Source organism: Lentinula edodes (assembly GCF_021015755.1).
Source record: "Lentinula edodes strain Le(Bin) 0899 ss11 chromosome Unknown C8R40scaffold_80, whole genome shotgun sequence".
Classification (NCBI taxonomy): domain Eukaryota; kingdom Fungi; phylum Basidiomycota; class Agaricomycetes; order Agaricales; family Omphalotaceae; genus Lentinula; species Lentinula edodes.
The window spans coordinates 96,731-107,305 of NW_025764386.1; the positions used below are offsets into that span (position 1 = coordinate 96,731).

The following is a 10,575-nucleotide window of genomic DNA, read 5'->3' on the forward strand; positions in this document are numbered from 1 at the left end:
ATGTTGACTTAAAAGTATCATGACCAATTGCGCATCTACTCCTTCAACATCGCACCTATATTGGGAAATAATGACCTGGTTTCACTGTATGAACAATCTTAATTAGCAATGATAGAGAAAAATTCAAACTGTTGTCATGGTATGCCTGAGAATTGCATGGGGATGACCGAGGGGATAAATCGCAGCCCCTCCTGCCAGTGTGCTCCGACATAACTGAGCTCCCACTTGTCATTAGGGCACGGAAGCCGGAAACGATCGAGAGAGCATAGGACAACGGTAAATGAAATGAGTGGAAGTCGTTAGTCGTCCCTGCGCAGAGTTACTGTCATGATGATAAGCAAAGGAGGAGGAGAGTCTGACACGGTCCCGTTTGGGAACAGCCACTACACATTGTGCATGGCTACTGGACGATTCCATTGAACAAGGAATGGTCGCGATTTTCGGGTAAGGGGAAAGGTGCATAGTTCTACCGCCTAAACCTTTTCCATTCATCTAGACGCATTGTTGTTTCTTGACGGGATTGAGTACGTGTTGGACATTCTTTAAATGTCAGTCGAGTTTAAAAACTCGAGAGACTGCAAGGCTTAATGATGAAATTACTCGAAAAAAGCGGAAACGTACCGGTACGACCGTGACAATCTAATCTTACGAATCGTTTTCCTCAATCAATCATCCCACATCGCTAGTCACTTTACGGGCACTTTATCGCTCGAACTTTTGGTAACTGAGACTGGCTCGAGGAAACGTGTAGAAGAAGCGCCTGAAAAGAAAGTCTCGGACCTCGGACCGACACGTCCGTCTCGACTCATGATCATGGCTGGGCTGGGACTTCCAAATATCGCTCATTCGACTACCGCCTAGCATTAAACACGTCCCATGATTTATGACTGCTTCGACCTTGCATCACTCAACAATTCTCTTGACGCAATTCGCTCAATGGGCTCGAACATATCCGGATGATCGTGAATTTTATACATACATCCTAGACCTCTAGGACCCGTCCGCTACATCCTTGTTGACCTACGTCACAAATGGAAATTTTCCACTGCCTAGTCACAAGATGCCTCTAAGCTTAGCTCAACCACTCCATCCCTTCATTCATAGAGGAGGACCAGGACTGGGAATCCTCTAGTATGACTTTGATATTCAAATTTGTTCTCATCATCCAAACCCTGGGTTCCTAACACTACTTGGAGACTTATCACTTGAGTGAGGTATGCAACCGCCTAATGAACCTCATAATTTACAACAAACACATATTCGAGCTCTTCGCACCAGTTCGCACCTCCCTTTTGTAAACAACTCAATCCAGTAACCTGTAAGTATGTAAATAACAATATAGTATCTATGATATATTCTAAGCAAAAAAGAAAAACTTGGAAGACATCTCCAAGATCTATTCTATCTAGAACTCACCCATACTGTATAGTATACACATCAAAAGATTTGTACCCAAAAATCCAATAAAAAATTATCCTTTGTCACATCAAATGGCAAGTTCCATCTCTTGGATTGAACTTATGATACCTCGAAAATGAAAGTCCTACCCCCAGTGATTGTGGTTGAATGACTAGCAAGTAGCTCCAGGTTGAGATGATCTGCTGTGAATAGACAACTTGGCCAATGCAATTACACCCGGTAGGTCAACGCGGGAGTTCATCACATCTAAAGCTTCAACCCAAGATTTCTTCCCCTCTCGGGCAGTCCAATACGCAGCAATCTTTCCAAGAAGTGTACGGCGAGCGACTGCGTTTAGAAATGATTTGCTGGATACAATGACCATTCCAAGACGACAACGAGTGAGCATGACGTTCATTCGTTGTGGGGAACGCAAGAACCCTACGTGGGCAGCGCGGACGACAGAAATAAGAACGTAGTCGGCCTCGTTTCCTTATCACGATTTATTAGGATTTGTTGCAATTTTGAAAGAAGAAAAGGGAGTCGGCTCACCTTGAAAACTATCCACATTAAACACCTTCTCCCAAGGGAGATTTTCGACCTTCAAACGACTCTCGATCGCAACCCGCTGTGAGTCGTATGGAGTGATGATACAAAAATCTGTCTTTTGATAATAATTTCGAACGAGATTCACGATGCAGTCAATTTCGGCCTCATTCTGCGAGAAACCGACCTTATAATCCATAATGAAGAACACAATGGCCCATGGGATAGCTCACCATCCAACTGGACCCCTTTTTCTTCTCCACTCCGCGGGGTGTATTCACAAACCGCACGGAGTTGTGACTGGTGGTTTTATGACGAGATTTCAATCGCCCTTCATAAACTTTCTGTGAAATGAAGTTTCCTAAGGGTACTGGCATACGATCTATGTAGAAGACATCATTCACGTCAGAATATGAAAGACCCAATCATATCAAGCCTTACACTGGGTATCAAGGAAGTAGTTACTTGGTTTCAAGTGTTCAATATCAAAAATACTCTGGAGTGTTTTTGCCTCCTCTTGACCAAATGGCGGTACTACGGACAAGACAAAAGCAAAAGACATATATATAAGTAGAAGGTGCTACGAGAATTAGAGATGGAAGACAAACTAACATTGTTTCGGATCTCCAAAAAATGACACTTTCACCAGAGATTTCCTGAATTTATGAAATATATGCTACAGAGGCGTGGAGATTGATCTAATTAGCCACAAAAATCAACAACGACCAATGTAAAATGCACCATATATTCAAACACATTGATCTGAGATGCTTCATCAACGACAAGCCGTTCAAACGGTACAACGTTAAAGAGACCATTCTGTTCGAGAGCGGGATTCGATAAGAGACCAAGGGTCGAGAGGATCACCGTAGAGCTGCCAATTAAACGGCTCATCCCGAGGGTGTTATCTGGTAGTTCGTCTGTGCGGATTAATTTTTCCGATATTTGTTCGTAGATGTGTTCATGCCTACGATTGAAGCAGTGTCAATGGTATATGGTGACTAGCTGATAAATAGTGAGACGTACCATTCGAGGTAAAATTCCTTTGAGACTATCAACTTGAAATCAACTTTTTTTTTCAACAACTTTTCGGCGATATTTTTCACTGAGACATTCGAATGACCAACGATCCATACGGGAAGAGAATCCATTTTGGACCATATCTCGGCAGCGGAGGCTATCGTCGTGGTTTTACCTGTACCAGGTGGGCCTATACGTGTGAAAAGAAATATGAATATGTAAGTAATAATAACCGGAAGGTAGAGTGAAGAGGTGATAAATGATCTAAAACTCACCATGTACAACGACGATCGGATCCTGAGAAGTCATCGCTTTCACCACCTCTGCTTGTGAACCATTGAGATCTTTCAAATATGCTTTTAACGATTTGAGGCATCTGGTGGACTTGGGTGACGGGCGTATAGAATCCTCGTCTTCCTTTGTTAGAAACCACAAAAACCGAACAAAATCTGCATCAAGAAGGTTTTCCTCGTCTTGCAGAGCCCTCAAAAGAAGTGCATCCCGAGCTTTTTCAGCAGGAGCAGGCTCGTCCAGGCCAACGATGCAAATTGACGACACGGTGGTTGGAATTCCCCGGGAAAAGGAGATTTCTGTGGTTTTCCCGTGAGCACGAATAGCTCGACCTCGGTGAATCTTTCCGCTGTCGCTCACTACCTCGACATATGACTATAGGTGGGGTGAGGTAGTTCGTTAGGAAATTACTATTATTGACCAGGAGTTGTGATAGATAGTGGAGTACCTGTGTGCTGACTCGCACCCGAGTCTTGTAGCGCGCATTTTGCAACTCCATGTTCTGTTTCTTACCAGATTTATAGGCAGCGTGTTCGTTTTTGGTCACTCTTGGAACAGCTCGGGCTAAGACATCGGTCTGTCGGAGTAGACTACCCAGACGCAAGAGTACCTGCAAACACACAGACATGAATGTGGTGCAAGATACAAGAATCACCTTGCACACGTACAGCTTTTTTGAGGTGACGGGTATCGACTCTCCGTGCGCTCTCGATGGTTTGTCTAGCCGCGACTGACCTTGCAACTCTGAAGGAACGGAAATTTTAGACCTTACGGCCAGACATCGTATCCACGACGCAAACTCACTTCGCAGAAATCCATGCCCTCAAGCACAACTTTTCCACGGAACTTTCATCTTGATCATTCTCATGCCAAAGCCGATCGACGCCGAAAGTATCCTTGACATTGCAAAGCTTTTGTACAACCTTTGAAGGGTGCCATGTCGAAGTACTAGAAGAAAAAAGCGTAGATAGGTCTACACCTCGAACGTGATGTCCTAGATGATGACGGAGTCTGAGAGCGATCCGAGGCATATCAAACCCTGCTAAAACTGTTGTGGTAGATTCCAGGAAGTTCCTGAAACTCCTGTCTACAGTGGCATTTCCTCGTACATCTCTATCGGCGTCAACGAGGTACACAGCTGTATCTGTGGCGAACGCTATGTGGGCGATTGTACCGTTGTCCAACTGTGAAATAGATATTCCGAAAGCTTTCGATTGAAGGTCAGACTCGCCGGTGTCGTTGGAGATAGTAGAGGCTTCCTTCAGAGCTCTAGTGGCATGTCCAGCTATTCGACGTGGATATTGATGGACCGCCAACGTGGAAGGTGGGAGTGGAAGAACGGTTTGGTGAATGCTTTTCATTTGATGGTCGGAAGGCCAAGGAGAGATCTAAAAAACGACAGCTAAGAAGAGCAGCGCAGAGCAGCGAGAAAGACCGCCAGCACCGTGTCTTATCGGTGCTAATTCTAAGCTTAACTTACAAAGGCAATTGAGGACGTGGCAAGAACTTTCCGTCCACACCTTTCTATCCTTTTCTAGCCTAATTCATTGGCGCTGATACTTTGAGGTAAACCTTTCGTTCTCCCGTTAAAGATTATTATTCCAACCTTCGATATGCAGGAAGGTCTAGATCAAGCTTCACACGCGAAACCAGAGAGGATCTTGCTGTTGCTAAGTGCAAGTAAGAAAATTAGAGCATTCCTGATAGTAAAAAGTACGGAGTACAACATCAATAATTTATCAGCCTTTCCACAGTATGCGAGAAAAGTGGGATGAGGATAGACAGCAGAGTAAAGCAAAAAGGAGGGTCAGAAAGTGTTCGCAGGGTATTGAGATACACAAAAACAAAGCGATCGGACAGAGAGTAAATGAAGGTAATAAGATAGGATAGGATTATAATGAAATCAGAGGGAACTATTCATGGGCTCAAAAGGGTGATATCGGACGAATCAGAAGAGCTAACGTACGGGGAGCGGTGGCCATCTATAATCTTTTCGTACCAGAAAGGGTCTGAATTTCCGTTACCGAGAGACGTCTGCTCAAACACCTTTCGAATTTCTGAAGGATCGTGATCTGGAAGCTGGCTACAAGCTCGATGCCATCGGAGCGTATCGCCAAAACTACACTTCAAGTGTTTCGATGTAGCCGAGCAAAACTCGCACCGAGCGCGGTCAAAGATCCATACACATTTTATGTTTCTCTTGGTGCAAGCGATGCACGATGGCTGCGATGTAACCAGTAATCGTGAGTTCAAATGGATAGTTGATTGAAGAGTACGCGCATACCAATGTTTGTGAAATTTCCCGCACATAGGCCTCATTTGCGAGAAGATTTGTGCTTCCATTGAAATGAACATTCAAAGTCTGAACAATGTCGCCGCTGTGAGTTCTCTCGTATTGTTTGAAGTTGGAGATCTGTTGAGCTTCTTTGGATAGGCCTCGGAAATTAAATGGAAGTAGCGGGTGCTGGGCCGGTACAGAAGGCACTGGAACCCCGGGGTTCGTTGGCAATGCGGCACGCACGGTGGAATCTAGAATAGGATCAGATGTATAGATGATTCAGAGAGTGTATAGGAAAGCGTACCATCTGGTCGTGAGCGTTTGTTGAAATCTCCGTGCAAAAAAGCTTCCGCCTTTCGCTTTTGTTGTTGTGCATCTGTCCCTGCCTGCGGGGCTCTGTTAACAATCGAAGTAGTACCTGGGATTGCGCTTCGAGGTTTAGCTAGGTTTGAGAACAATGGTCCGGTACGACGCATGGTGTCAATTGATGAAGATGTCCGGTTGGCTGGGTTGTGCGCGGTTGAGTTAGAAGAGCTAGATGGACCAGGTGCGCCGACCGAAGCTGCTTGGAGAATTTCGTCCTCTGAGTCCGAATCTTCGGAATAATTGAATGGAAGATCTTCAATGTTCGTATTACAAACATCACGAAGACGGGTATAAACATCAACTCTCCTACGTTCTGCGACAAGGAGGTCTTCTTTTCTTTGCTTCTCAGCAGCCTGTGCGCGCACCATGGCCGCCTTTTTCCATCGGGGATGAACCCAATCGCCTTCCCAGTCAGCTTCTGCTCGAGCAAGAACGAATGCATCGCCTGCTTGGAGAGAATCTTCTGCGAGTTTTCGAAGTTGATCAGAAAGGTCGTTTAGTTGGCCTTCGTCGCGCAGGATTCTAATAATCTCCTTGTGTCGGAACTGAGAAGGATGATTAAGGTAAGTCTTATCGCAACAAGATAAAGTTATTGCGAACGCACCCTATAACCGGCATAGTCCTTGGCCCATTGCACGAGCGGTATTAGTTTCGCGTCTACCAGTTTCAGTTTTTCAGCTCCAGTATGTTGTACGAGATCAACGATGGTCTTGATAACTGTGTCAGTGGCCTGAGTGATCTCCGTTGAAGGTGCTGAACGGGCAGACATTCTTATCCATGTACAAGGTTCAGCGCTTGCCCTCAATTTAGTTTTGACTCATGTTGCGTGATTTTGACAGCATCTCAAAGTTCTGTAATTCAACGTCCGTCAACGATAGCAACGGCAGATGATCACCCCCCCCGAGCCTCCCCGAACGCACCCCAGAATTTAGTTGCCTGCGCTACCCTTGCAATAACAACATGCTGAAACATCCCGGAACCTAGCCTACTGGTACGTCTGTTAGCATTCACTAAGAGATATTTTTTCATATGCCAGTGGCTCAGCTGCGACATAACAATGAATAACTTTCGTTTTGGATTTGATTCATTGCCTAATGAACTGTACGGTCAACTAAACTCCCAAGATACCGGTCAATGCTGTTGCTTTTCCAAACGTGCATATTCAATATTCCGTTCAACTTCACAAGAAAGCCATGAGTCCTACGTTATTCACTCTAGCTTCTTCCGAAAAATCGCCACTTTCTCTTGTTGGCTCTCATCCAGCTGCCTTTGTCAGATCTTTGAAGATTTCGATGATGTCCCGTACAGGATTGGGTCTACACAGGACAAACGAGGTATCCAGGCAACAGACGAGCGGAAAAATGGACTGGCGCCTACGGAGCGAGCTACGTTCCGCTCACTCGTTGTAGCTGCTGTCAGAAATATTGCCATTCACGCACCTCATGATGCAGTCAAGCATGCTTAGTCTCTCGTTCCGAAACGTTAAATTTTCCGCATTTTCATCGCTCGAGAGTACTGTCCTCGACTGCGCTTTCCACACGAGTACTTTCCGGAAAAGCCTAGCTTTATTTGTGGCTACCATCTCCGTTGTATATTGCATTCACATTCATGAATTACGTGGTCCCTCGCTGAAACTCTTGGATACAACGATTTCGCCGTCCGGATCGTCGAGTTCTCACTGGGAAAGTTTGTGAGACTTTTTGCTTTTTTGAACCTCACAACAGACTCCAGCATATCTATCCTTTTGAGCCTACTTTCGTGGCAAAGGTCCTTCAGCAAAACCAGAAATTATACCCGAATGCCAGAATATCCAACGACTCAAGGACATCTCGAGAGAATGGGAGAAACCGAATATATCTATAAGACCCGGCATTCACGTTTACTTCCCTCAGAGAACTCCGCTGCTTTATCAACTTCAAGATCGAGACCCGGCCGCCAATGCAGCCACTGTATCTACGACACCCCAACCTGCAGGCGTTTGAATGTTTCGGCGAACCGCTAGGTGCTCAACATCCCGGCGAACCTTCCAACCCGAATCTCCTCCCCAAACTCACTGTGCTTGTTGCTCTATTATGTGACTGCCTGTTAATGCGTGCTTTTGGATCATGTCCAATTGAGCGTCTCTCGATCATTTTAGAAGATAGCCCCCGCTTAGAGGAAATACAATACTTACACCAGCTTTTGGAGAGTATGCATACTCTTTGACGGTTGCGTATTGGTCGGTGACGTGGGAGACATACAAAGAGGGCAAATTCATGACAATCCCTCTGCGGTATCTGCATTCAATTGAACCGTACCGAATTCAGAACTTCATGGCATGCTCCAGTGTCTTTGTATATGTTGATGAGTATAGCTGCTTACTGTCTGGAGAGCTTTACTCAAAAGAATAGAATGCTCACAGGTCCTGTAAGAAACCCGTGACAACATGATAGCGAACCTTCATAAACGGGAGCTTTAAACCCATGTATAACCACAGCTTCCGAGGACCACTTAACTATCGCCAATAATGTAGTACTTTGTATTCGTACAAACGTTGATAGTCACCAGTAGTATATGCTCTGTTCAATGTTGGGATTACACTATCATCCGCTGTCGATTATTCTTATTGTATATATGTACAAAGTTTTAGCCTTTGAGGTCCTTCAGAAATCATACTCCTAGGATATTCATTCCCTATTTCCAAGACAATTTTCGCTCCGAGCTCGGTGCATTCAATGAGCGCCGCCTTCCCCTGTGCTCTTGAGAGGAGCGCACATCTTTCGGTCCATTCTCCGCCTTCGCCTGCTTCTGAGGTATATAACGAGGGTGCACTGTTACCGCCGGGCATCCCTTCATTTTCTTCAAATCCGCTCCAGCCTCACGTGGTCCACGTCCCAGAATTCTCGACGGCACTCTAGAGAACAGTCGGTTGGCGGTGGGCACAGTTATCGTGGGAGAGGAAGAGCCTGACGAAGTAGACCGCTTCAACGAACTAGATATTGTGGCCAGCGTGACGTCAGGTCCACCTCGACGATGGAGGCTAATCGTTCGACGAATGCTACCTCGCTTCGCCGCGGCGGGTTTTGATGTGGTTGGCTTACTGACAGAGTTCTCGTTAGAACAACCCTCAGGTCGCTTGCTCGAGGAAACACTGCTAAACCCAGTTACTTGAGAGCGACTATGCCTCCGGAGAGAAGGCGATGTAGAAGATGGACACGGAAATAATGATGAAGACGAAGTTCGATTTCGAGGCGTCGAGGAGAGAGAGAGACAAGGGATATTGCCCTTAGAGTTGGATATGGTCTCCGAAGGCAATTTCAGCGTAGAATCATATTCTTTTTCGCCATTTTTCCCTTCGAAGCAGGGGGCAGTTGGGAAATCAAAGGCTTCACTATACCCAGACTGACATCCCCCTCCATAACTCCCTTGAACTTCGAGGGGAGTAATGGCTCCATTGCTAACATCTGCAGCGTCAAACGCAGTTTCCTTCAGGAACGTCTGTGAAATTTCATTATCGTAGCAAAACACCCTTGCGCAGCCAGATAGTGAAGTGTGTGCAAAACCCAGACCGAAACCTAAGCCAATGCCGCGACCTGGTGTTGGCGGATTATATTCTGAGTTTGAGGAGATCGTCGAAGTGTTGAGGTCGGGATTCGATGAACTTGCAAAAGTGAACGAGGAGTCGGTCAGGTCTGGAAGTTCAGAGTTATCGTCGGGAATAGATGTATCGACACCATCAGGAAGCAACCATCCAGTGAAATCAGAGTTGAAATGTAACGGAGGCGGCGAGGACAGGGTGACCGGTGAGGCCTTCGATGCAAGTCCCCGTACAGCGAGGCTGGGCGATGCGAATCCAAAAACAGGCGTTGGCGAGTATGGTCGACTGGATGAGTCTATCATTGAAGAAGAAAGCCTCCGTAGCGAGTTGGATGGCTCTGGTAGTACAAAGGCCATGGCAGGAGATTTAGTGGTGATGGTCACTTTCGCGGGACTCTGCAAACAGCGTGGCATTTCAGACTGATAATATAGTATTCACAGAGACGACATACCTTTGTCGGACGTGAGCCCGGTGTATACTCCAGGTTATTACTCTTCCTACAAAAGACTACCTCGGCCTTTTCCGGGTCCCAGTTCCAATATCCTGCCTCGATTCCGATACCCCCAGACAGAGAGCTACGGGAGAGTGAAGAAGAGGCACAGTCCTGTATCTGAGCTTTGAGACCAGGAGGGGTAGAGAGAGGCCGGGGAAATCTTGTGTTAGAAGACCACGGCATTGGTGAGCGATGCTCCCGTCCGCGATCTGAAGAAACCGACCGGCCTGGGCGAGTGATGTTGAGAGTATGGTTTGACATGATTGACATTTTTCTCGAGAATGAGTTGACCAAGACCAATGTGGTAGCTTATGGTCCAAGATAAGGGTGAAGACTACAAAGTTGTGATACAGTGTCGGCCTAAGAAATTCAGTTAGGAGGCAGAAAAAGGCAGTTTAAGCATCTCGCCGAGCTCAAGAAATTTACCAGAAAATGGTTGATAGGGAGGTGCAGAAAAAGAGTGTGTTAATACAATGTTGATACAGATGAGCGACGTAGGATCATGGATGCTTGAGATTCGAAGGTCACGATTCTTAAAAGACTCGTCACACCACGTGGAAGTGACCTATCGTGAAAGATCAAAATAAACGAGTGGATGAGTTCAGA

At 46.0% G+C, this 10,575-nt stretch overlaps 4 protein-coding genes across 4 annotated transcripts; all 4 read right to left on the reverse strand.

Moving 5' to 3' along the window:
* Positions 1–1,570: 1,570 nt before the first annotated feature.
* C8R40DRAFT_1063140 (AAA domain-containing protein) lies at positions 1,571–2,324 on the reverse strand (the record flags this gene model as incomplete). Its single annotated transcript, XM_046225511.1, has 3 exons — positions 1,571–1,890; positions 1,951–2,116; positions 2,178–2,324. Coding segments are annotated over 3 exons (633 nt in total), but the record flags the coding sequence as incomplete, so codon positions are not given.
* A 232-nt stretch (positions 2,325–2,556) lies between these two features.
* On the reverse strand, positions 2,557–4,749 carry C8R40DRAFT_1136808 (P-loop containing nucleoside triphosphate hydrolase protein). The gene is made up of 6 exons (XM_046229394.1): positions 4,060–4,749; positions 3,924–3,999; positions 3,704–3,865; positions 3,240–3,630; positions 2,971–3,154; positions 2,557–2,911 (listed from the first exon to the last, which is right to left on the reverse strand). Exons 1-6 carry the CDS (start codon positions 4,614–4,616, stop codon positions 2,647–2,649), a joined length of 1,635 nt encoding a protein of 544 aa, XP_046079092.1. The 5' UTR covers positions 4,617–4,749; the 3' UTR covers positions 2,557–2,646.
* Positions 4,750–4,930: 181 nt separating this feature from the next.
* On the reverse strand, positions 4,931–6,725 carry C8R40DRAFT_1136812 (uncharacterized protein). Its single transcript, XM_046229395.1, has 5 exons — positions 6,504–6,725; positions 5,838–6,444; positions 5,540–5,784; positions 5,222–5,478; positions 4,931–5,168 (listed from the first exon to the last, which is right to left on the reverse strand). The coding sequence occupies exons 1-5, from the start codon at positions 6,666–6,668 to the stop codon at positions 5,159–5,161; spliced, it is 1,284 nt and encodes a 427-aa protein (XP_046079093.1). The 5' UTR covers positions 6,669–6,725; the 3' UTR covers positions 4,931–5,158.
* Positions 6,726–8,370: 1,645 nt separating this feature from the next.
* C8R40DRAFT_1136815 (uncharacterized protein) lies at positions 8,371–10,575 on the reverse strand. The gene is made up of 3 exons (XM_046229396.1): positions 10,396–10,575; positions 9,928–10,329; positions 8,371–9,871 (listed from the first exon to the last, which is right to left on the reverse strand). The coding sequence occupies exons 2-3, from the start codon at positions 10,237–10,239 to the stop codon at positions 8,573–8,575; spliced, it is 1,611 nt and encodes a 536-aa protein (XP_046079094.1). The 5' UTR covers positions 10,240–10,329; positions 10,396–10,575; the 3' UTR covers positions 8,371–8,572.